The sequence below is a fragment of the Cynara cardunculus genome (genome assembly GCF_001531365.2).
Source record: "Cynara cardunculus var. scolymus isolate 2C chromosome LG 5, CcrdV1, whole genome shotgun sequence".
NCBI lineage: Eukaryota > Viridiplantae > Streptophyta > Magnoliopsida > Asterales > Asteraceae > Cynara > Cynara cardunculus.
Genome location: NC_037532.1, coordinates 8,277,835 through 8,304,542, shown reverse-complemented (window position 1 = coordinate 8,304,542; position 26,708 = coordinate 8,277,835). Strand labels below are relative to the sequence as shown.

Sequence of the window (26,708 nt, the reverse complement as noted above, 5' to 3'; positions counted from 1 at the left end):
AACATAATTGCTTTTTCAAAATCAAATAATATCGATTAAAATAAAAAATAAATAAAATATTAAAATTAAAATGTATCATTACATATGCCTTTCTAGTTTATTAAAATTTAAATATAAACACTTGTTTTTGGGATCGACCGGACCCATTACGGCTTTGCATTCTTGAACCGGGACCAATTTATATTTTAGACCCGAGCTGGTCCGGTTTTTGGCCGTCTCTTCTACTCTGCACTGTATAAATGTTGAAAGATAAAGATGCTGACACAGCTCGTTCTGATCGTTTTGAATACAGTTACCATCGAGGAACTATTGGAGAACTTCTGATTTTCCGGTTGAGGGTTTAGTTTGTTGATCTAAGCGTTAACGGAGGTAATTATCCAAATAAATTTGTAATCTTGATTAGGGTTTTTGTTGAGGAAGATTGTACGAGTATTTTGGTAAAACTCTATTTTGATGTTAGATGGTAATATGGCGTCAATTGGGCTGCCAAACCTGGAATACGGTGGCCTTTAGGCCATGCGATGTGAGTTCCTGAACTCGATTCCCTCCAATCGTTAATCCAATTTATATCGGATGTGTTGTGTACGAACTCCGATATGTTTCCATATATAGTGACGATCGTAGTTGGTATTTAGTAGCTTTGGGTTACCACGATTTGAAACCTAACACGGCCTGATGTTGTAGACAATGAACAGTGACCCTATTCTGTTTTCTTGATAGCCAATATTTTTCATGTGGGATCAATCTTTGTTTTCTACCACAATACCTGGGTGTGGCCTTTTAGATTATCTTTTTTACATGTGTTTTGCCAATTGCCATTAAACTTATGTTCTTGGAATGATTCTAATGATCTGGTTTTTCTCTTAATACAACTGCTGACAAGTAATGCAATCAGGTTATAAGCTTCTAAATTCGAATGATTAGCAAATAACATGTTTCCCCTCTATCTAAAAGCATCTAATGTACTCTGAATGTAAAAAGGAAGTGGTATTTGAGATGCTCTCCAGGATGAGTAGTGATAATACCCAAGGTGCATTGAATGTACTTGTTTAGAGGAATGTTTCTATCTTAATTGTTAAGCACTATTTGTTGTGAGGCATACCCTTTTCCATAAATGTATGTATATGCATACACACATGTGTACTTTAGGTTGCTAGAAGATGTGTTTAAAAAAGTTCTATTTAAATAATCCGAGTCCGAGGAGCTTCTAAACATGTGTTGTAGCTAATATCGTTGCTCTTAGATTTTGATGTTGGCAGTTAAATAAGTCATCTTTGAAAATCCTAGGTAAAATAATTGTATATTTACATTGATAATTACTCACATTGTCATCACTAGTATTTTTTTTATTCAACTTCTCTGGAATCCTATGTCATTTGATCACAATCAGGTGGATAGAGGAGTATATTATTTTTCTTCTACTACATGTTGCTTGTCACTTTCATTTTTTTTTCAATTATTTTTAAGGTTATATATGGTACCAGGAGTTCACTAATGCTTTTCCTTTTCCTTTTCGAGAATTCAGGTAAATTGGAAGAGAAGTGGACTGGCCTCTTCGATATGAGTTCTTGTCCTCCCTACTCATCTTATTGATAATGTTAACATCTAAGGTTCTTGGTAGATTTACCAAGGGTAAATCTTTTCTGCCCAACACATATAGTCCTACTTTTATAAGCACTTTGATGCCAATAGCTTCTGAAAAGCATTTCAGCACTGGTGTGGATGCACTTGAAAGCAACCACCCTGTAGCATCTAAAAGCCAAGTACATGACATGGAAGCTGGAAATTGCAGTTATGGAGGGAAACTTGGCTCATCAAAAAGTCAAATGTAAGTATATGTGCGGGAATCGGATATCTATCCAGTAACTTGAATCCTCCATGGAATCTGTTATACATTTGGTTAAATTATTCGTTGTTGCTGGTTGCATTTGATGGATCCTTGTACCTGTAGAATCGGTTCGATGTTGGTTCATTGCTACAAATTTATACATTTTTGGAATTTTCTTCTGTGATTTTAAGGAGTGATGAGGTATGGTCATGGTATATGCCTTTTTTGTTAGAGCAAATGAGGATTGTACTGGAATAATTAGTTGTACTGATAGACAACTCAGCTCATGATGGTCACATGTTAACGACTAGATATTTGTAAATACTCCACCTTTATCAAGAAACATGTTATTTTGTTGAAAATGCTATCAGTATATGATATGAATCAATTGGCAAAATCAAGATTAGCGGCCAAAAGTACCACTAATCGGATGCTTATTAAAATAAACCCTGGAATTCGAGACCCAGTAATCTCCAATGTCTACGACAAGAATCAAAATACTAGAAATGAATGCAAACAATGGGGTGGCCGGTCCCTTAAATAAAGCCATACCCTAATCCTAAAAAATATACCCTAATCCTAAAAAATAGGAAAACATATTTATCCTAATAAACTAATTAATATCTATCCTAATCAACTAATTAAGATAATTAAGAATAAGTAAATTGCAAACAGCCCCCCTCTACTTGTTTCCTGCCTCTCTTTTGCGAAGCTGATATATCCGACCCCAGTGCGGGTCGGGCTGAGACGTATCAATATCATTACCCCCGCCCCAAAGATTCACCTTGTCCTCAAGGTGAAAGCCAGGGAACTGCTCCACCGCCTGAGTGTACTGACACCTCCATCGCATCCAAGTGTGCGTGAGTTTCCGGTGTTACCTCTTCCCCCTTGTCATCTTCATCATCCATTAACATGATCCGCAGGGATTTCTCGGGGCAATGGTGTCCGGGTGTGAACTTCCCGTCGCATTGAAAATAGAAGCCCTTAGCCCGTTTATCCGCCTGTTCCGAGTCTGTCATCCGTTTAAACGGCTGTTCGTTATCCCCTGTTGTCGGTCGTTGGGTTCCCGTTGGTGGGGCGGCCATCGGCCGTGAGCCCCCCACTCCGGTCCGCATTGGCTGACTTTTGTTTTCCCCTTTTTCCGCGTTCCCAGTGCTGATAGTTTTATTTTTATCTACCATAAGAGCTAGTTGGATCGCCTGATCTAAGTCCACTGGTTGAAGCAACCTCACGGAAATTCGTAGCTCCGGTTTCAACCCTTTTAGGAATGTACCCTGCATAATCTTCTCAGGAATGCCCCTTAGCTGTGCCGATACTGTTTCAAATTTCCCTACATACTCGCGGGACGACCTTTCTTGTTTAATTGCCAAAAATTGTTCGTATAGGTCCCCTTCCTGAGATGACTGGAACCGAGCCAACTACCGGTTTTTTAATCCTTCCCAGTGACGAAAAGGGTGCCTATCATCACTCTATCGGTACCATGCAAGGGCTTGTCCCTCCAACCCCAACACCGCCGCCCTCAACTTCTCCCCCGTAGTAACAAATCCCTGAACGTCGAAAAATCTTTCCATGAGGTACACCCACCCATATGCATCAGTTCCATCAAACAACGGCATCTTCAGCTTACGAAGGCGATAGTCCGTCCCGGGCACCCACCCCCGTTCTCCCGAAGTTCCTGTGCCCCTTCCATAGCCGCTGCCAAACGGCCTTTCAGTCTCAGAAAAAGCAAACGTACCTGACTCCAAAAAAGGAATTTCCTGAGTGCCGATGGGCCTGTTCGGTTCCCTGGCCGTACTGCTGGTTGCATGCCAAGGCGGCAGGGGCGCACCATTCTCATCAAAAATCGGATTCGATTGCTGCATTATGGGCCGTATGGTGCAATCGGTGAAGATTGGCAATGGCATGGCTGCTGTCGGCGGTGGTGGCGGCTTCAACGCCTGGAACTGTTGCAACATGACCTTCATCATCTCCGCATGTCGCTTCTCTGTTTCAGTGCGCAACGATTCCACGGTGGTCTCCAAGTTTTCGAACCGCTCCGTCGTCTCAGCGCGGAACTGTTCGACGGCAGCCTTCTGTTGGGTCAACTCAGCTTCAAGATCCTGAATCTTGGTCATGGTAGTGTGGATAAAATCACAGGCGCAAGATCGATGCTCTGATACCAATTTGATATGAATCAATTGGCAAAATCAAGATTAGCGGCCAAAAGTACCACTAATCGGATGCTTATTAAAATAAACCCTGGAATTCGAGACCTAGTAATCTCCAATGTCTACGACAAGAATCAAAATACTAGAATGAATGCAAACAATGGGGTGGCCGGTCCCTTAAATAAAGCCGTACCCTAATCCTAAAAAATATACCCTAATCCTAAAAAATAGGAAAACATATTTATCCTAATAAACTAATTAATATCTATCCTAATCAACTAATTAAGATAATTAAGAATAAGTAAATTGCAAACAGCCCCCCTCTACTTGTTTCCTGCCTCTCTTTTGCGAAGCTGATATATCCGACCCCAGTGCGGGTCGGGCTGAGACGTATCAGTATATTCGTAGAAAGAATTGGAAAAGAAATCAACCAATTGTAAGCATATGGGAAAGAAAAGAAAAGAAAGTACGCGTACTGATGCCCAATTTTTCTTTGTATAGTTTTGATTCAAGAAATAGACGCACTTTGTTAGCCACACATGGTCCTTCAAGTCAAGACTTGTTCGAACCTTTGGACTTAACATGAAAATGAAGGTACAATAGGATAAATTGGTAAAGCTATGGTGTTCACATAAACCAATTTGTAGAGTGCTAATCAGTATGTCCACAAATTTTTAATTTCTGCGATTCAGCATGCAACCAATCCTAAGCCGCTGACTCTTGGGTGTACCTTAGTTCTGATCATGATATCATACTTAGTGGTATATTTTTATTTTTTTTTATCTTTTGGTCGCATGACATGTTAACTATGTCTCTAATGGGACTATGTCAAGTAGAATTATATGCTAAATTCAAAAATTCTATCATACATTCTTCTTATTTCTAATCATTTTTGTGGCTGGTATGCTTCAAATGCTTGTTGATGGTTTTAAGGTACTATAGTACATTGCATGGTTCTGTTTAGTGCTTCCATTGGTTCATTGTAGTGATGTGACTACTGGAGAGCCATTTCCATCGAAAAGACTAACAAGGATGTCTCTACAACAATGCAGACATCAACCGCCTGTTGTTGGTAGTCTACGTCCACATATATGCATGTCAAGTTCTAATTACAGCACGCAGTGCATTGATAGTATTACGACAAATTTACAACATAAGGTACAATCAAATTGTTAAACTAATGTTTTCTTATAACATGCACAGGCCAGTTTTTGTCGAATATTAATAATTTTGGTCACTTTAGAAGCCATTTTATTAATGTATAACGAATATTGCAGTTATTAGTCAACATCCCAAGATATGTCAAGATAGTTGAAGTTGGTCCACGGGATGGGCTGCAGAATGAGAAGGATATCGTACCTACTGCCGTAAAAGTTGAATTGATCAAATTGTTGGTTAATTCAGGATTGCCGGTTGTTGAAGCAACTAGTTTTGTCTCACCAAAATGGGTACCACAGGTAATCTGGCTTGGTTGTATTGTAGTGTTAAAGCTACTACCTTTGATCCTCCACCTTGCTCTTGGTACAAGTGATTGAGGATTTGCTTTTCTAATGACTTAATGTGAATGTCCGTAGCCATGTCATCCTCATTTTGGTCGGCTTCATATGATGCTACATATTCTGTTTGGTGTTTTCAGTGCCTCTAGAGTAAGTTGATGTCATTCCAACTATCGTTAGTATCTTATGGAGCTCAAAATTGCAGTTGGCAGATGCAAAAGATGTAATTGAAGAAATTAGAAGTGTTAGGGGTGCTAGATTCCCTGTACTAATACCAAATCTGAAGGTAAGCTGTATTTTCCTGTCGAATCTTCGATAATAATATAATGGCACAAATTTTGTAGAAAGGGGGTTTACACATTACTGTTTCTCCCAATCTATCTGTCTTCAGGGATTAGAGGCGGCTATTGCAGCTGGAGTGAAGGAAGTCGCAGTGTTTGCTGCAGCTTCTGAGTCCTTTTCACGTGCAAACATTAATTGTACTATAAATGAAAGTCTTGCCCGTTATCGTGATGTTGCTTCTGCTGCTAAGGAACGCTCACTCCCTGTACGCGGGTATTTGATCTAGCTTATTGTGACGATTTGTTTTTCATGGACTGGTAGTGCATGTACTCTCCCTGGATGCTGTGTGTATACACACAAACACACACGCACACATATAGCAGGCTAATCATGTGAGAACCACAAAAAGGTTACAGACCCATGTGAACCCATCCCAATTATTGTTTCACATGGTTTATTTTCATCTAAACTAGGATTTAAAATATTGTTCCACAATGTGAAACAACACATGTTTCCCTGGTTCCCAACCTTTTTGAGGTTCTCGTTCGATGATGCCCCTATACATAGAAAAGGATCCGGAGAAAACCCTAAGAGAAGAACCTGAGAACTCATCTAATCCGTTAGATTGAGATGATCCAATGGCTGTGGTCAAAAAGGTGGTTACAACCATATTAATTAAAATATCCCCCCTGTTTTTACCAGGTACGTATCATGCGTTGTCGGATGTCCAATGGAAGGAGCAGTGCATCCAACCAAAGTGGCCTACGTTGCCGAGGAACTTCTAAAAATGGGCTGTGATGAAATTTCCCTCGGTGATACCATCGGGGTTGGTACTCCTGGTATGCAATTTCGGTCTTCATGTACATGTTCATCATGTGAATTAGTATTTGACGTGTTTTGAGTACAATATCGTCTCCTCTTACGTGATTATATAGTTGAGGTCGTTAGATCTTTAACAACATTTCCCAACTCGAGAGTCTAGCATTTTCCTACACATCACAAAATCACTTTTCACATGGGACCTATCTTCCTTTTTTTTTATTAACCTGGATATCCAACCAGCTATGCGAGCCAACTAATCCTAGGGTGACGCGGGTAGCCCGGAGTTGCCGCATTTGAACCTGCGTGGCCACAAGGGGATTCTTATTCCTCCTCGGATTCGAACCTGGGACCTATAGGAACTTTTGACGATTGGAGCCCAAGCTCAAACCAATCGGACACGACCCTTGTGGTTGGACCTATCTTCCTTGATTAATAGTGAAGATGCTTTTCGTCTTATTTTCTAACATATTAATTAGATTAACATACAAGTAATGATGCTTAATGTTTAATCCTTTTCATATTATTATAAACAAATTTTAGTTCCTTGTTATAGAATTCTAATTTTATTTTATATTTTGTTGATATATTATTGAACTTTCTACAGGTAACCAAACTCATAATATGTGAAACATTATAAACAGATTACTTCAATTAAGATGGTCTAAATAGTGGGAAGTTCCGATAGGAACCCAAAATTAATCAGGAACCCGGGAACCACCACAGCGCTCCACGTGTCCCTCTTTGGGATGAATATTCATCATGAATAACACATTCATGATGAATATGGAAGTGTTATTCATCATGAATCACACATTCATGATTAATATGTACATGTTATGGATGTGTTATTCATAATGAATGTGCAATTCATGATGAATATGTTGCAACATTCATGGTGAATAGCACATCCATATTCATGGAATATGCCACGTCTAGTGCTGATGGCGGTTCCCGGGTTCCCAATCAAATTTAGGTTCCTATCGGAGCCTGCCCAATACAAAGAGAACAACAGAGCTGGGAGGGAAAGGAGGTCAGAACTGTTTTCTGGGCAAGTCCAAGATTACCGTCTCTTCCATTTTCAGATTAAAGTTTGTAATTTTAGATGGAAAACAAAATTTGAATATCAAAAAACAATAATGTCATTTCTGTAAATTTCTTTACGGGCTGCGTGGATCTTTTGCTCTTGTAATATTAGGCCAAGAATACGTCTAAGTGGCGGTTCGTGCAGTATTTTCATTACAAGATGACTTTTACTGCACTTTTGTACATAAAATCATTATACTTGTGGTAATTCTTGCCTTTTGGGGGACTACTGGTTTCTGCTACCTTGACAACTTCATCGTTTACGTATAGCATGTTCCTCACTCTGCCTTTTGATTCTTATCTTCAGGTTCCGTTATCCCTATGATCGAGGCCGTTAAAAGTGTTGTCCCTTTAGAGAAGCTTGCTGTACATTTTCATGATACCTACGGGCAAGCCCTTTCGAATATCCTTATATCACTGCAAGTAAGATTGTTTCTCTCTCTCAAAGAAAGCAATAAATATTTCGATAGAACAGATTTTCACATCGACGTAGAGAAAGACAAGTCTAATGCATTCACGAATGTGTTGAGATGATCCGTGTCTGTTATATATGCCTTTTTGCTCGCACTTCTGCACAAGTTGCATCTACACGGATATAGATGCTCTACCCTTTGGTATAGCGGACATTCTATATGCTATTATGCATAATTTTGAAGTAAAAAATAATTCTTTTGAAACAGATGGGGATTAGTGTGGTGGATTCATCTGTATCGGGTCTTGGTGGTTGCCCGTATGCCAAAGGTGCAAGTGGTAACGTAGCCACGGAGGATGTTGTATATATGCTTAACGGGCTTGGTGTAAAGACCAATGTGGATCTTCGAAAGCTCACGTTGGCTGGAGATTTTATCAGGAGACATTTGGGTCGGCCCTCCGAGTCTAAAGTTGCAACCGCGTTGAGTAAAACCGCATTTTGCGCATCCAAATTATAAGGCACCATGAAACTTTTTGGTGTCGATTGAAGTTATTTCATATGGATTACGATAATCTTGGCATCGCGGGTGATGTGATAAAACGTTTCTATTTTAGTGTCGGTAGTTACCCCTTTGTCCGAAAATATGTGTCCAAGTTCTTATTTTAGTATGTCCCAAAATAAGGGTCCACTTTCACAGGTAAATGCACATTTCACAATTCTATCCTTAATTATAAGATGGAGAAAGTCATTACTGCCTCTGTTATTAAGGGTAACATTGTCATTTAGTTAATTAAAAACGTTTCTAAAATTGTGTGTGAACTTTTATTTTGGGATGGAGGGAGTATTCAGTAGGTATAAAAAGGATTATGTTGTTGGTTACATCACCTGTAATTTATTTAATGATGGTAAAAATGAAATTTTTTATTTGATCTTTCTTTTAGTGCAAATTAATTTTCAGTTACATTTCTTAATTATTCCATGTCTTGCTATTGTGAATATTCTATGCAAATTAATTGTTGGTTACATTTCTTAATTATTGTAAGTAAATTAATTGTCGGTTACATTTCTTAATTATACTTGAGTTTCAACATTTAAAAAAGTATTGTGTTTATATGTGAACCTGATAACCACATATATATATATATATATATATATATATATAACAAAAACTACGTATGTACAAATTAGCAATTATTTTAAAAAAACTTGAACAATGTTCAGAAGTAAACACATGAACCTTGTTCATAAGCACAATTTGATGTTTGTTCACAGATGAGCCAGATATCATTTCACATTTATTTCATATATGAATGAGACTACATAGCGTATGTGTTTCCTAAAATAAAACATGGATGTTACAAAAACCTTTACGACTTTTTTCCATATACATTCTTGTTCACACATGAACAATTCCCATAAATATTGAATACTTGTTCACACATGAACCATTAACCAAAAAAACCTGTAGAAGAATCTAATGTCGTGGATCTTGCTGTCGGTTTCGATTCGATGATGAGAGTAATTACCGGATAGTTACATTGTTATCAATGGGCAGTTAAAAAACATCCAATTGTCATTAATGGGCAGTTACAAAACATCTCATTGTCATTAATTGACAACTAAAATCTTTTCTTAAAATACCCTTTATGAACATTGTTCGCTTATATTATCTTGTCCATGCCATAAATGATCTCAACCACAAATTTTAAAGATCAATAGATAAGATCAGTTCATAAAGTTAACACCATATATTCGGTTAACAAATGAACTCACCCTTATATATATTGATTCATTAATTATCTAAATGCTGATTATGGGATCCTTTTATTTTTTAGTTTCACTTGATTCATATTTTTTTCTCGGTATAAATAATGGAATTGTCTTTCTTTTGAATAAAAATGTTTTTGCTTTCTTTGTTATTTTTATGAAAACTCTTCGAACTCTAAAATTCAGTTTTTTGAGTTCGATTTTAAAGTCTATATCTTTAAAAAAATGGGTTAAAAACAGAAGGTGTGTTTCGAGGAGGGACCGAAAGGATATTCCATTTGTATTCCGAAAACTATTAAAAAACAAGAATCAAAATTATCTTGTTTCTTTAGATCTCTCTTAGAGAGTCGTAACTTAGAGCGGTGCTAAAGTTCCAAATGAAAAGGATATAGGATTTTTAGATATATATATAGCCAAAAATTATTTTGAGAAGTGGTAAATGATTAAGAAATAACGAAGTGATCCTAACTATTCATACGGCCAAGATCGGATTTGACTGATTAATAATTACAAATTGCGGCTATGCAAAAAATAGAGATGATAGTTTTATAACTCTTACAGAATGGCGGTAAACGAGTTCATATATGAACATATGTGATTCACATATGAACTATACGTTCATATGTGAACTCGTGTAATTCACATGAACTATTTTAATTGATTCACATGTGAACTAATTAATCGATTCACATATGGACTAATTAACCGATTTATATATGAACCTGTGGGTTCTTATATGAACCAGTTAAATAGTTCACATGTGAACTAGTTAACGGGTTCACATATGAACATATATAGTTCATATGTGTATCTTATGGGTTCACATATAAATTCCTTTGCTACCTAATTATAAAAGTTAAGAAACTACCTTCCTATCTTCTACATACCCATGTGAGGAATCATGCAGTGCTTCACCGTCAAAGCCCAAATGTTGATCAGATGAAGGGTTTTGATTATTTTTTTACTTCTCAAATATTTACCACTTTTTGAATATGAGAGAGAGAGAGAGAGAGATGTTGTTTATTATACAAATCATTTCATTCATACATCCCAATCAATTGAAATAATTATGTAAATAATATTGTTCATTTATTATGATTTAGATATTTACGGAAGATAACTGTAGTTTATTAATTATGATCAACAAAAAGAATCAAAATATTTATAAAACACTATATTTATTAGAGTAGATGGACGATTCAAATTGGATTGTACGAATGACACACGTTGTATTTGAAACACCCTATATATAGTAATTACTGATGTTGAAAAAAATATATGAAACCCAGAAAAAGGCTCTTATATACAACTATTATTGTAGAGATCAGTTCACGATGAGATAAAAGATTCTTAACTTTGGAAATACAGGAAAAAAAATCCTATAAATCACTTTGCTTTTATCAAGAGTTGTTAGTTTGTTATAGTAAATTGGTAATGGATGCACTTTGAAAGGTCTAAAATGTAGAAACCGACGTACCAATAACCGCGTTAGCAAACTACTCTTCCAGGAACTCATCCCCGTTGTTTTGAAGGTAGGTTGTACGTATTAGGTCAAAATTTGGCCTCGATTTCCTTTTGCAAAAACAACAGTACTACCTTTTGGAGAGAAAAATACAATTTTTTAAAACCGGGTCTGTATCTGGACCGATTAAAACCATCAGACTCAAACCAATCCTAGTGTTCAACCTAAGCAGTAAGGACCGGTTTTGTCCAGAAAAATCAAACATCAGTAATATGCATACATAATTAATAAATATATGTTATAACATGAGATAAGGTGTTATTACATATACAATTATTTATATTAAAATCAGATCAAATCACAAATTAAAAATAAAATAAAAAAATGTTAATAAGCAGCCATACATTTTACCACCATCTTTTAGAAATGTGTTGCACGAGTCTTCCTAATAATGATATTGATTTTGGTTTACTAATTATTTTTATTTAATTAATTGTTAAAGTTTTTTTATAATCATTTTATTATAAAATAAAAAGACATTTTAAGCCTTGATGTGATCTGTTTTCACAAACCGGGGGTCGGTCGAAACAAACCCAATGAAAATTAAAAACCACTGACGTCATTTTCCAACATGAAAACCACGTGCCAGATTATGAGCCGCCGATCTAAACAATCCCTGATGACTGGTTTACTGGTTTGTCAAGGGGGTTAGGTAGATCTAAGTTCCATTTTTTTAATCTACTCAAAATTTTTATTATGTCAATTGTGTACCCATACAATACAACGTAATGTAAAATTTTTATTGAAATTTGTTCAATTTTAAAATCTCAAATTCTTTCAAGATGTCGTAATGCCTGTTATATTTGTACTTATGTTCGATTAAAATATCCATCCATAAGATTTACGACACACCATGAACCAGTCCATACAATGATCTACAACAGTTAAACCCAGATATTTACAACAGATTCAATGTATAGTATTCCAACAAGAATTAACATGACCCAAAGAACTATTCGATTCAGAAATGCACCAAGTGATTTCAAAGATAACAATTTTATCTATTAAAAGGATGGATCAATTAATCAATTTGAAAAAGAAAGCTCAAATAGATATGAAAGAACTGCAGGAGATCAGATCTTTTATCAAGGAATAACCCAGTATATAAAAAATAAGATGCAAGAAAAACTGTACCTATGTAACTATCTAAACTAATTGACAATATCCACAAGTCTTGCTATCATTCCCCATTATTAACATGGACTTGGGATCATGTGAGACCAAATGTTTTTCGTGAGACCGTAAAACCAATCCTCAACATTTGGATTAGATCTACAATTTGAACATTTATAATCACAAAATTGCCACGAGACTTCTCAATAATCCCAAAATTGCCACCGTGCAACTTTAGATCATTAGATCATTAGCTTATAAAGTTAATCAATGAACATAAATTGATCTTACGGGCCTCATGAAAAACCTTTGGTCTCACGTGAACCCAACCCTACTAACATGATGCTAACATATACAATTTAACTGTAATAACACCTCTCATGAAAAATATGGTCTTACACAAACTCTGACATAAATAAATTGATGTTGACATCTGGCTTCTTGTGTGTTTGCCTCTGTATAAACTCTGAGTATGTCCTTGTTCCAGATATCGGAGTTGTAGGTATTTTACGGCATAAATTAACTTGAAATTTAAAATGATAGGAATAGCCCGGTCCAAAAGAGCCATGGCCCCAACGATGTTGACATATCAGTAGAAGAGTCTAGCTACCACATTGACAACTTCTTAAATGTCATGGGGCTTCTTAACAATAATTTATGCAACCAATATATTGTCGCCACAACATTTTTATGGATTAAAACAATGAGAAATTATTAGATATATAGAGTACTTGGTGATGGGATATGTGGATACGAGACATAGAGGGCATGGGGAGTAAAATGGGGATCCTAGGATAAGAGTACAGGGCTAGAGAGAGAGAGAGAGAGAGAGAGAGAGAGAGAGAGAGAGAGTCAAAAAAGGATCTTTCGTGTTGAAGATTTTACAACTTGATTAGAGATCGGTTGCTTCAGATGTTTCATTCAATTGGTATGCGACGTTTATTGAAGTTGCGGATGGGTTAAAAGATTCGTTGTGTGTTCGAACGACGGATGTCAGATTATGAAGGTGTTTTCTTTATGGGTGATGAAACAATTTCATTATGTAAGTATTAGATATTTTGGAAACAATTTCTTTTTTGAGGGATGATGAAGCAGATAATATGTAAGTGTGTGGAAATTGTGAAAACAAAAGGATGAAAAAACAGCTTTGAAGAGAAAATATGCATGCTCAAGTATAAAAGAGCTTTGAATTTAAATTCTTAATTCTAAACAGCTTTGGATATGATGAAACATTAATGTTGAGCCATCGTATTAATTCTGATTTGAAGGTGGTTCAATCGAACTGAATTGTGGTCAAATGCTTGATCATTAAACTATGCTGCAGATTCAAAACAAAAGTTTATCGGCAAACGGTATATCTATACTATATTATAAAGCATTTGACAAAAACTCTTAAAAACATTTTTTATGCATGAAGTATTGTTTATTGATGCATATTACTTAAAATTTAAGATTACAAGTAAATTGAGCATAAGTACAACTTACTAAAGCTTCATGTTTGAATTCGTGTAACTAACTGCAGATAAACATAATCAAATATTAGATAAAAATCTCATTTTTAAATATAAAAAATCTAAAATATAATTAAGATAATCATTGAGTTCTAACAAAATACTTAATTATTATCTTTATAAAAAATTATATTATTAAACCGAAAATAAAAAAATGAATTAAAGAAATATACAAGAAAACGAAAATTTCTAAACAGTTAGTGTGGTACTAATATCAATTTTTTTTTTCAAATTTTAATGATATCTTCATATTTATATTGTATTTAAAAATAAAAATATTATCACTTTCTTAAAACCACGTAAAATCGTATTATAACATCGATTAAGACAAAAATCAATAAAACAAAATATTAAAATCGAGATGTGTCTCACTACATTGTGCGAATACCCTTATAATATTAATGAAAGGTACTTTTTAAATAACTTGATTTCGTATCAAGATGTCTGTCAGAAAGTCATACTTTCGCAGAAGCTCTTCATGATATTTTACTTCTGGATACCCGTTGTCAATTATAACAATGGACGGGTTCTTTAGATTGAAAACAACGAGGTAGTAGTAATGTCCGCTATCTATCATAGGGAAGAAGGCCTGATATTTAGACAAATGTTAGTATTTATCTGATACTCATTCAGATTTCCAAGGAGTTATTTAATAGATTCTAGAATGTCTAAGTGTAAACAGAAGCTTAAAAAACACACAGAAGAAATTGTTGGCTTCAAAAGTTTGCCTTTATTCAACAAAGTACTGGGCAATTTATAGCCTTTTACAAAACAGAAAAAGAGAAAAATAAGCTAACTTAATCTACTGAATTATTGAAAAAAGCCTTAAGAATAGGACTCCTAAAGACTTGGTAAAACTAACAGTAAAGACTTGGTAAAACTGCTGGTAAACAACTAGAGCCAACATTCCCTCCCTTAAACTAAGCATAGGCTGCCCAGCTGCTTAGTTTAATTCACCCATTCCCGACAAGCTTCTTAGTTTCTGAAATTGCTCAAGCTTAAGTGGCTTTGTAAATATATCAACTATCTACTCCAGACTTCCACATTGAACCAGTTCGACTTCCTTGTCATTGGACAATTCTCTTCGAAAGTAAAATCGTACTCCTATATGTTTGCTTCTCCCTTGCATAACAGAATTTTTGGATAATTTAATACTTGAGCTATTATCACAGAAGATCGTCACGCATCTTTTACCCCCACATCCAAGACTCACCGGAATTTTCTTCATCCAAAATTCCTGACACGCGCACGCAGCAGCAGCTACAAATTCTGCCCCCGTAGACGATAGAGTGACAATTGCTTGTTTTTTTAAGACCATGCTACTGCTGCCGAGCTTAACGTAAAAGCGTAACCTGAAGTACTTCTCATATCATCCATACACCCTGCATAATCACTGTCGGTGAATCCTACTAACTCGTCATCGGAGTTCCTTGAATACAATATCGCATAGCCACTCGTACCAGCAACATAGCGAAGGATTCTTTTTGCAGCCATCAAATGACTCTGTTTAGGCCGAGCCATGTATCTGCTAACTAAGCATACTGAAAACATCAAATCTGAGCGAGTGGAAATGAGATACATCAAACTTCCTATAATTTGCTTGAAATAGGTGTTATCGATTGCTTCTCCTTGTTCATTCGAGATTTTTGAGCCGGTAACAATAGGATTATGAACCGCCTTGCAGTCTTTCATTCCAAACCTTCTTAGGACTTCCAATGCATACTTCTTTTGACATATAAATATACCACTGTCCAATTGATGAACTTCAATGCCAAGGAAAAATTTCATCTTACCCAAATCAGTCATATCGAATTCCTTCATCATCGACTCCTTAAATTTTCTCATCACTGCCTCATTATCCCAGTAAATATCAGATCATCAACATACAAACTTACATTCAAATGCATACCTGGATTGTTGTTCTTCACGAATAGAGTTTGTTCACTAGAGCACTTCGTAAATCCCTCCCTTAAGATTTTTTTTTCTATGCGATTAAACCAAGCTCGTGGAACTTGTTTTAGTCCATATAAAGCTTTTCTTAATTTATAGACCTTGTCGAGATTTCTTTCATCTACAAATCCTTGTGGCTGTTCAACATAAACATCTTCTACCAGTTCACCGTGGAGGAATGCCAATTTCACGTCTAACTGATACACTTGCCATTCTTTGTTTGTAGCTAGAGCTAGAATTGTTCGAATGGTATCCATCCGGGCTACCGGAGCAAATATTTCATAATAGTCGACTGCATATTCTTGAACGTACCCTTTTGTAACTAACCGGGCCTTGAAATTTTGCACTTGACTATGTTCATTGAAATTGGTTTTATAAATCCATTTGACTCCTATACTCTTCACACCTTTTGGTAAATCTGTAAGAAACCATGTTCCATTCTTTTCGATGCTCTCAATTTCGGACTGCATTGCTTTCCTCCAGTTTTCATTCTTCACGGCTTCATCGAAACTAGTCGGATCCTTGGGAACATTGACAACAAATTTTAAACATCTTCTGCCTCATCACTTTCAGACAACCCTTCTCCACTTACGTAGTCTTCCGTCCATGTCGGTGGTCTCCTTGTACGTGTTTTTTCATCAGATGACGGCTGCTCACTATTAGTTTCTATATTAATAACACCAGCTGCTTCTATCTCATCAGTGCTAACGAGACCGATTGCTTCCGTCTCAACATTGCTACTGGAACCTCGTGTCCCAATATCGTCAGTAAGCTGTGACGTATCTTCTTCCCCCCCAGTCAAGGTTCATTTCAGCACCTTGTTTGGGATTTTTATCCCACTTCCAGTTAGAGTTATCTTCAAAGATTACATCTTTGCTGATCACTAACTTATCTGTTATAGGATCGTAAATTCGGCAGCCTTTTGTTTCATTATTGATTCCATAGAAAACACTTGTATTGGTCTTATCATCAAGCTTACTTCTCTTCTCATCTGGTATATGAACATGACAAATGCATCCAAATGTTCGAAGGTGTGCAATAGAAGGTCGACGATCACTCCATGCTTCTTCAGGAGTCTTGTCTTTCAAGACTACCGTTGGGCATTGATTTAACACATATATTGCCCACTTCACAGCTTCTGGCCAAAATGTCCTTGGAACTCTTGATTGGGACATCATGCTTCTAACTGAGTTCATAACCATGTGGTTTTTCCTCTCGACAACTCGTTTTGCTGAGGGGTGAAGGCGGTAGTTAGCTGTCTTTTTATCCCGTGTGCTTCACAAAAGTTCTTGAACTTGGTTGATATAAATTCACCTCCACGATCAGTTCTCAAACACTTGATAGGAAGTCTTGTTTCTTTCTCAACAAGTACTTTGAAGAGTTTAAAGGTTAAAAAAGCATCTGATTTTGAGTTTAAAAAATAAGCCCAGGCCTTACGGCTGAAGTCATCAATTAAACACATCACATATTTTTTTTCCACTTCTTGTAATTGGAGAAATAGGACCGCATAAGTCGGCATGAATAAGTTCTAACCTTTATGTAGCTCGCCAAGTGCTATGCGTTGACATGGGTTCTCTGTGTTGTTTACCTTTTAAGCAGTGTGCACATACCTCATCAGACAATGGGAATTGGGGTAGTTCTTGTACTAGATCTTGCTGCTGCAATGTTTGTAAACCCGACTTGCTGATATGTGCCAGCCTTTGATGCCATAGTCGAGATAAGTCTTGCGTGACGGTATGATAACACACCCCCTGGTTCTTGTTTGCAGCTTTAGTTAAAGTTTTTGCTACCAAGGTGAACATTCTATTATGAGCCATACCTGTTTGAATGATGAGACCTTTCTCTGGATGATATATTTTGCATCTATTATCTTCAATCAAAATGGATAAACCTCTTTCATGTAGTTGTCCCATGCTCAAGAGATTGTTCTTGAGCTCAGGTACGTAAAAAACGTTAGCAACTATGTAAATCATCCCATTTATCTCCATTTTGACACTCCTAATTCCGGACACCAACATCTTTGAATCATTTCCAAGCTTCATAGATTGTGTAAAACTTTCATCCAACTTAGAGAACATATTCTTATCACTACACATGTGGTTGTTGCATCCCGAATCTAAGAACCATAAATCTTCTCGTTTCTTAGATGTCTCCTCAATCTGCGCCATCAACACCATTTCTTTCTTTTCGTCGAGCTCTACATAATTTGCTTATCGTCCCCATGAAAGGCATTCGTACTGGAAATGGCCGAGCTTGTGACATCGAAAACATTTGATGATAGATTTGTCGAATGTTGCTCTTCCTCTCCCTCCAATGTCGCGGCCCCTTCCTTGGTAGTATCCTCTTCCGCCTTTTCCTCGATTTGAAACCGTTGTTACCTTAACCACTTGCTCTTCTCCGATCTCTCGTTTCCTCAGCTTTTGCTCATGCACCAGTAACAAACTTTGCAGCTCATCAACTGTAAGTTGGTCGATCTCCTTGGATTCTTCAATCGAGCACACAATGAAATTGAATTTTTCTATTAGTGTCCGTAGAATATTTTCCACGACCTTGACCTCATCCATATCTTCTCCATAATTCCGCATGTCGTTGGCTATAACTAACACCCTTCCAAAATAATCTGTCACCGATTCTCCACCTTTCATCTCTAAGACTTTGAACGACCTGCGAAGTCTTTGTAGTTGACCCCGCTTCACTCTTGCATTTCCCTGGTATTTCACTTTCATTGACTCCCATATCTGCTTTGTCGTCTCCTTTTGGGTGATAGTCTTTAGGATTGACTTATCAATGGCTTGAAATAGGTAGTTATTTGCTTTTAAGTCTTTGAGCTTTGCTTCATTTAGGACTTTCTGCTGATCTGTGAATGATGCTTCAACGGCTGCTGGTTCACGGTAACCATCCTAGACTACACTCCAATACTCCTTTGAGCGCATTAAGTTTTTCATGAGAAAACTCCAATGATCATAATCTCCATCGAACATTGGCACACATGGGGCTGTGAAATTACTTGATTCAGCAACCATCTCTCAATCAATTTCTTTTCTCACACACTCGTGTTTACACTCGATTTTGCTCTGATACCAAATGTAAACAGAAGCTTAAAAAACACACAGAAGAAATTGTTGGCTTCAAAAGCTTGCCTTTATTCAACAAAGTACCGGGCAATTTATAGCCTTTTACAAACCAGAAAAAGAGCAAAATAAGCTAACTTAATGATGAAATAGGATGAAATGAGACGGTATTTTGTAAATACGTATCTACTGGATTATTGAAAAAAGCCTTAGGAGTAGGAATCCTAAAGACTTGGTAAAACTAACAGTAAAGACTTGGTAAAACTGCCAGTAAACAACTAGAGCCAACACCAAGGATTTATTTGTTTCAAAAAATTATCAAATGACTTAATTTTTTCAAACAGTAAAGTCTATTGAGTTTTTTTTGACTTTTCTCATAGTTGATTTGCTTTTTTAGACTTTTTCCCAACTTTTAAACTACTTTATTGATTACAAAAATTCGAGAAAACATAATAATTCCATCAAATCACATTTTCCAATTAAACCAATTTTTTCCCGATACAACTGAACTATATGATGTTTTGAACCAGAGAACTTGCCCGTGAAGTAAATCAATCAAAAGCAAGCCAAATCCAAGCTCAATAACATTAACTGGTTACAACACAAACGTCACATAGTTCGTACTACAAACAAAACAACATAGACCAAAACTAAACGGGCACCCGCTTGTACAAATTGTTTGGCAATCGCGGTGTCGGAACTGCTTGAAGCGGGGTCCGCATATAAGTCACCATCCCTGGGTTCTCGGTCAAGTCCACCTCTTCCGGCTTCACCCCGGCTGGTGGAGTCCACTCGAAATGGTGGAGAAGGTGGCCCAACATCGATGTGACTAGGTTGATCGCCAGCTGTGCACCCGGGCACACCCTCCTTCCGGCCCCAAACGGTAGAAGCCGGTAATCGTGGCCCTTAACGTCCACATCTTCCTCGAAGAACCGCTCCGGCCGGAACTCCTCAGGGTCCTTCCAGATGGTGGGGTCACGGGCGATGGCCCACACGTTTACGTGCACGATCGCACCTTTCGGGACATCGTACCCTCCGAGCTTCACATTTGAATTTGCTTTGTGGGGGAGCATCAATGGGGTCGGTGGGTGCAACCGTAAGGCTTCTTTGGCTATTGATTGGAGGTACGGTAGTTTCGAGAAATCCGTTTCGGACATGATCCGATCAGTGCCAATTACTCGATCGAGCTCTTCTTGAGCCTTGTGTTGAACTCGTGGGTTCTTAACCAACTCAGCCATCGCCCATTCCACTGATATAGAAGTTGTGTCCATTCCCGCAGTGATCATGTCCTGGTCAAAGTCAAACCTTTTAAAATTAAATATCAAATTAAAGATAATAAAATTCTCAATTTTGATATAATTTATTTTTAAAAATAAGGGGGGTAATTTTATTGTTTTAAAAATAAACCTAACATCTGACAGTTGCGATATATTTTTAACTTTTTTGTTCTCATTTGAATCTCTCTAAACCGAAGTAAGAAATCAATTATTTACCCAAAGAAGCCCGATAATCGTGTCGTCACTGAGATCATACTTCTGCTGAAGCGTGTGCAATGCATCGATGAAATGCTCCTGGGTCCCACCGGTTTTCGAGCGTGCAAGATCGTGTTCCGCCATGATGGCTTTCGTGAGCCGGTCACGGCGTTGTTCATGCTTGGCAAGAATCTCATTTTCACTGGCAAAGAACCAGCGAAGCCACGGGAGATTCTCGGCCATGAAAACCTTCCCACCAATCTTAATTCCGTTAGAAACAATACCTTTGAATTCCTGCCCTTGCTCGTCCATTCCACCTTCTGAGTTCACAAATCGCTTCCCAAATGTTAATCTCGTAATGTTGTTGAACGCAACCGATCCCAAATAACCCCTCATCGCTATGCTTTTATCCCGGTTATCTGCACGTAAAATATCGATCTTGATTCAAAATTAAACAACATTGCACTTATCAAGCATTAATGATCCTCAACAAACATTTGCCACGTCTGGTAAGTAGAAAGTATTCAATTTACAACTATAAATAGAAACTTTATGGTTTTGTTATTAATTTCTACAAACAAAAAAACGGACCCATGAAAACACAGGCAATAAAGACACAAATATCGGTTCTTATCTTCAATTATTTAAATATATGTCGGAATTTTACTTCATTTCATATCAGCAGCCATTGATTTCAACCATTGGGACCGATGACCAAGGAAATAAAAAACACGAATATTAATTATTTTTTTTTATTTTTTATGTTTATTTTAATTGGCCCATGAAAATCTCAACCATTTAAATAAAGAAAAAAAGAAAAAAAAAAGAAAATCGACTTCCCCAGACTTATGTGGAGCAAAAGCTCCTACCAAACTCGATTAGTATTTTTGGGCGGCTGGCATTCATGGTTAGGTAGAGCAAGTGCCGATTTAAGTCAACTTTATGTTTTATAATTCAAATCACATGGAATTTATTATAGTTTAATAAGGGGTTTTCTAACCCCACCCCCTCCTATTTCTTTCCCCTACATTTTCTACACCCCCACCTATTTAATACAATAAAATAATTATATTTTATTTATTTTATTTTTCAATTTTCACCCTTCAATATTTTTAGTTTTCACCCTTCAATTTTTAAATACTTTTCTATTATACCCTCTAGATTTTTAATTACATATATTAATTAACTATATATTATTATTAATTAAGTATTAAGGATACATATTTTTTAATAATTATTTAAATTAATTAAATTTATATTATTACTAATTAATAAAATATTAAAAATATGTATTTTTTAAATTATATATTTGTATATGAATTTTTTTCAATATTTATACTTTATATCTTTATAAAAATTTATTATATTTATTTACTTMTTTATTGTTCATAATGTAACATGTTACTTGATGTATATGAGATAAAATTTAACGTGACATGTTAAAACGTATTTTAGTTGATATAAAATTATGTATTTTAATGTGATAATGATGTAAAACAAAAATTGAAAAAACAAATGACATATCATAAATTAAATTAAATAAATAACTATAAATGTAAATATTAAAACGCGACGATTATAATGGTGTAACTTGTTAAAATTAAAACGTATTTTTTAAACAAATTTTAATTGATATATGATTATGTATGTTAATTTGATCAGGGTATAAAATGAAAAATTTAAAAGGAAAGAACGTAAAGTAAATTAATTAACTAATTATAGAGGTATAAAATGAAAAACTTAACCGAACAAACGAACGAACACAAACAATAAACGAATGAAAATCTTTGTGTTCGTGTTCGTTCGTTTAGAAATCAGGTGTGTTCGTGTTCGTTTATATTCGTTTGTTAACTAGAGAATATGAAGTATAATTTAAAAATTAATAAGTATATTAAAAAATGAGTATATATGTAAGATGAACAAGATCAATAAAGGGTATGAAAATGTTTCATGCAAGGTTAATTTAGTTGTTAAATCTAATTTTAGTTAATATAAAATTATGTATTTTAATGTGATAATGATATAAAAATAAATGATGTATCATAAATTAAATAAAGAACTATAAAATTATAAATCATAAATATTAAAAGTATTTTTTTCACATTATATATAATATATAATAATATAATTAAGTCAAAAACTATTTAATATTGGACTCATTTCGAAGGTATTAACGAGACGAKTATAATGGTGTAACTTGTTAAAATAAAAATGTATTTTTTAAACATGTTTTAATTAATATACAATTATGTATGTTAATTTAATAAAGGTGTAAAATGAAAAATTTAAAAGTAAAGGACGTAAAGTAAATTAATTACCTAATTATAGGGGTATAAAGTGTAAATTTAAAATTATTATTTAAAAAAAATCGTTGAATGTGAGAGAGGGTGGGTATGTAAGGGAGTGAGTTTGTGAGAGAAAGGGGTGAGAAAGTGATGTTCAGGGGGTATGAATTACAACCGTGACAAATTTTATCTTTAAGTTATTGTTTCGAGTTTTTTTTTATTAAACTGAATATTCCGAGTCGATTAATTCTAGGACGACCAACTGCTTTGCAGATAATCCGGAGTCACCGCATTTGAACCTTCCTGGCCACAAGAGGATTTTTGTTCCTCTTTGGATATGAACCTGAGACCTCCTGATACTTTTGATCTTTAAAGCCAAACTTAAATCAATGAGACATCACCCTTATGGTTTGTTTCGAGTTAATTTTTTCATCTAAGGCATTTAACGAATTGAACATTGTATATTTATTTCATAAAACGTTTGTTTCATATGTATTTCATAAACCTGTTTCTGTGTATTTTTTGTTTCAGAATCATATAAAAAATTCATATTATGAAAGAAATGTTTGTAAAACAAAGAGAGTATTCAACATGTTTTCAGATATGGAAACGGGACCATTCAAACAATACTTGTTATCCTATTTGCTGATATATACTTGTATATCTAACCAACCTACTTTCCCCAATTAGGCACCTAAAAACGTACGCTGATTTAGGTAAATTCATCAACATAGATCCGTTTACTTGCTCGATTTGTAATTTAGTTCTCAATTGATGATGATCAAAATCTAACGAAAATGATGTTATTGATGTGATTACGAGGAAATATAGCATATATCTGAAATCCACAAAACAAACATGAACAATAGACTGGAATTGAAATCGAATCGGAGGTTTTAAGATGAAAATGATACCAGGATCAGAAGAATGTTTGAAAATTGATTCAACCATGGCAGTAACTTCATCTTCTCTGATAGGTCTTAAAGCTTCAAGTCTCTTCAGTGAAAACAGCTCCAGATTACACACTTTCCTCACCTTCACATAGTGAGGTCCATAATCAGCCCAGATCAAGTCCTTACCACCTCTACTAAACGACATCGTCGCCCGATTTCTATGCCTGTCTGCCAACTGCTGATCATTCTCCTTCAACACCTCTTTGGCCAACTCCGAACTGTTGACGATCACATTCAGCTTCGAATCTAAGTAAACGGAGAAGATCGGGCCGTAAGTTCTCGCCCATTCCGCGTAACACCTGAATTTGACTGGTTTCACATCGTAGAGATTTCCAACGATGGGGAGTGGGCGTGGGCCTTGAGGGAGGTTGAAGCGGAGGCGTTGGAAGAGGGTTTGGAGAAGGTAATAGAGAGTGGGGATGAAGACGATAGCGGCGGCCAGAAGAAGCAGCACGGCCATGGTGGAGGTTTAATGGGATCCGGGTTGTGCGTGTATGTGAGAGAAGGGGTGTGTATTTGTAACGAAGGCTGGTTGACTGCTTGGTGGCGTTTTTAAGTCCACGTGAAAAGGATTGAATCGTCAAATTGCTATTTTGTAAAAGAGGTGGGTAGGTAGGAGTATTTGCCTTCTTTTGAATTCCTTTCCCGACCTACCACCTTTATTTTACACAAATATTTATTTCATAAAATTAATTTTTTTACTTTTTATTTATTTTAATAACCATTTTTTTAAAATTAATTTTATGGCCCTTATACGGTGCTAACTGGGTAACTCATGACCTTTTTTTTTTTTTTTTAAATAAGGCTAAAAATGTAATTTATTAAATTAGGGTGGTTAGTTTGGTAAGAAACCCATAAGTAATTTGTTTGTGGTAAAGAAAAAATTCGTGCTAAAAAATATTTAATTTAATAAAAATAATTACATATTACACCATTATAATTAGTTATTTAATTTACTTTATATTTCTAATTTTTTTATTTTTTATTTTACATATTTATTATATTAACATATATAATCGTATGTTAACTAAATACATGAAAAAATTATGTTTCGTTTTTTACAAATTATACTATTATAATCGTTTTGTCAATATGTTTAAAATGAGCCTAATATTAAATATTTTTTGATCCAATCTTATGTTTTTTAAATATTATAAAGGTTACTTATTATAGTTACAGATTATGTTTGTTAATATAATAAAGATGTGAAATAAAAAAATAATTTAAATAAATAACCATAAGGGTAGAATATGTAAGTTTTAAAAATAATTCATACATATTTATAATATTTAATAATTGAAAATGAATAGAATTATTAATTGTGTCATAAAGACTTTATTTTTATGTCCCAATCATCCTTATACAATGATTAAGGCTCTCGACTGGATAGCATGAACAATTTTTAATTTATTATGAACCCAGACGATGGATCAAATTCACAAATATTGAATATTATGTTCATTTTGAACGTATTGATGAGATTCATTTTTGTTTTAAAAAATTTCTTATAATTTAATCCATAATAGTTTTCGCATTGAATCTACAAATGCCTGTATTTTTTAGTTACATTCGGATCAGTAGAATTTTATGATATAGTTATACTACTCGTTCTGGTTCTTATATCGACATCCTCGCTTTTACTACTATTTCCACTTTCACBACAAATGGAACCAGAAACGTAATTGTTACTGTAATTGTCACTACCACTTACAATGTAACTATCAATACGGATTTGATACTGAAGATAACTGTCAAHGCAACTATTAATGTGATTATTCCAAATATATTGAGTATCATCCATGTCCTGATCATGTTGGAGATTCTTACTCTTAGATCCATTATTCAGATAATTAAAATCCTGATCAAAAGAACTTTCTAGTTCACTACAAAAAGTGAACTATTTAATAGTGTAATTTGTAAAAAAAAAAAACATATTTTTTAATATATTTTAGTTACACTTTACACCCTCCTAATTAGTTGTTTAATTTAATTTATGTTCTTTACTTTTTTATTTTTCATTTTACACCTTTATTATATTGACATACGTAATCATATTTAATTAAAATACATAAAAATACGTTTCTTTTTTATATTGCATCATTATAATCGTCGTCAATACGTTCAAAATGAGTCCAATATTGAATATTTTTAACTTTAATCTTATATTATTAAATTTACAAAACTTATGAATTATTTTAGTAATTACATTTTATATCCTATAATTACAGATTAAATAAATAATAATAAGGTTAGAAATTGTAAGTTTTAAAAATAATTCGTACGTATTTATGATATTTTATAATATAAGATTAAATCCAAAAACATTTAATATTGGGCGCATTTTAACCGTATTGACGATACGAGTATAACGGTGTAATTTGTAAAAAAAAACGTATTTTTTCATATATTTTAGTTAATATACAATTATGTATGTTAATAAATGTGTAAAATGGAAAATGTAAAAGTAAAGAATATAAAATAAATTAAATATCTAATTAAAAGGTGTAAAATGCAAATTTTTTAATCTATTAGAAACTTTAGGGAGAAAAAAGATTTTCTGTATAAAGTCCTGTAAAGTTTTTTTTTTTTGGTTGCTTAAAATTACCTTTTTAAATTATATTTCTTTTTTTATGTCTGAAAACAAACTTTACGCATAAACTACCTTTCTCCGTAAAGTTTTATCTTAGACTTTGGCTATCTAAAGAAAACGGTTCTTAAAAGTGGTTAAAAAGTGAAATTAATTTTGTGAAATGGTGTGATAACCGGGTTTATTTAGTAAAAGCTTGAGGTTTTTATTAAATTGTTTTAAAAAGTTTGGGTGGTTTTTGTTAAGTTGTAAAAATTGAGGGATGTGTTTTAGAAACTTGTCTTAAGATATCGTACTTTCCACCGCTCTTAATCATATATATATATATTAGGTGGAGGTTCAAACGAGAACCCATGTAATTTACGAGAACCCATGTGATTTACGAGAACGCGAGAACAACCCAATAA

At 34.9% G+C, this 26,708-nt stretch overlaps 3 protein-coding genes across 6 annotated transcripts; 1 reads left to right on the top strand and 2 right to left on the bottom strand.

Annotated features, from left to right (window-relative positions):
- Positions 1–278: 278 nt before the first annotated feature.
- LOC112512570 (hydroxymethylglutaryl-CoA lyase, mitochondrial-like) lies at positions 279–8,878 on the top strand. Of its 4 annotated transcripts, XM_025118607.1 has the most exons (10): positions 279–369; positions 461–523; positions 1,526–1,828; positions 4,962–5,133; positions 5,253–5,432; positions 5,677–5,757; positions 5,863–6,026; positions 6,456–6,592; positions 7,966–8,081; positions 8,339–8,878. In XM_025118607.1, the coding sequence occupies exons 3-10, from the start codon at positions 1,596–1,598 to the stop codon at positions 8,585–8,587; spliced, it is 1,332 nt and encodes a 443-aa protein (XP_024974375.1). In that variant the 5' UTR covers positions 279–369; positions 461–523; positions 1,526–1,595; the 3' UTR covers positions 8,588–8,878. The 4 variants fall into 4 exon arrangements, with proteins under 4 accessions (XP_024974375.1, XP_024974376.1, XP_024974374.1 ...); XM_025118608.1 differs by lacking the exon at positions 461–523 and having other exon boundaries at positions 5,028–5,133; XM_025118606.1 differs by lacking the exon at positions 461–523.
- Positions 8,879–18,143: 9,265 nt separating this feature from the next.
- LOC112512303 lies at positions 18,144–18,659 on the bottom strand. The gene has a single exon (XM_025118183.1). The coding sequence runs from the start codon at positions 18,657–18,659 to the stop codon at positions 18,144–18,146; it is 516 nt and encodes a 171-aa protein (XP_024973951.1).
- Positions 18,660–19,463: 804 nt separating this feature from the next.
- On the bottom strand, positions 19,464–24,246 carry LOC112512472 (cytochrome P450 98A2-like). The gene is made up of 3 exons (XM_025118451.1): positions 23,676–24,246; positions 20,498–20,895; positions 19,464–20,293 (listed from the first exon to the last, which is right to left on the bottom strand). Exons 1-3 carry the CDS (start codon positions 24,172–24,174, stop codon positions 19,655–19,657), a joined length of 1,536 nt encoding a protein of 511 aa, XP_024974219.1. The 5' UTR covers positions 24,175–24,246; the 3' UTR covers positions 19,464–19,654.
- Positions 24,247–26,708: the final 2,462 nt, after the last annotated feature.

Bases quoted from the DNA above. Each gene is read 5' to 3' on its own strand.
- LOC112512303 (XM_025118183.1), bottom strand. From the start codon at position 18,659: ATGAAAGTGAAATACCAGGGAAATGCAAGAGTGAAGCGGGGTCAACTA.
- LOC112512570 (XM_025118606.1), top strand. From the start codon at position 1,596: ATGTTAACATCTAAGGTTCTTGGTAGATTTACCAAGGGTAAATCTTTT. The intron at 6,027-6,455 runs GTATTTGATCTA...TGTTTTTACCAG, and splicing joins CGCTCACTCCCTGTACGCGG to GTACGTATCATGCGTTGTCG. The intron at 6,593-7,965 runs GTATGCAATTTC...TCTTATCTTCAG, and splicing joins CATCGGGGTTGGTACTCCTG to GTTCCGTTATCCCTATGATC.
- LOC112512472 (XM_025118451.1), bottom strand. From the start codon at position 24,174: ATGGCCGTGCTGCTTCTTCTGGCCGCCGCTATCGTCTTCATCCCCACT. The intron at 20,896-23,675 runs GTATCATTTTCA...TTTTACGTGCAG, and splicing joins CAAACATTCTTCTGATCCTG to ATAACCGGGATAAAAGCATA. The intron at 20,294-20,497 runs GTAAATAATTGA...GACTTTGACCAG, and splicing joins CGATTATCGGGCTTCTTTGG to GACATGATCACTGCGGGAAT.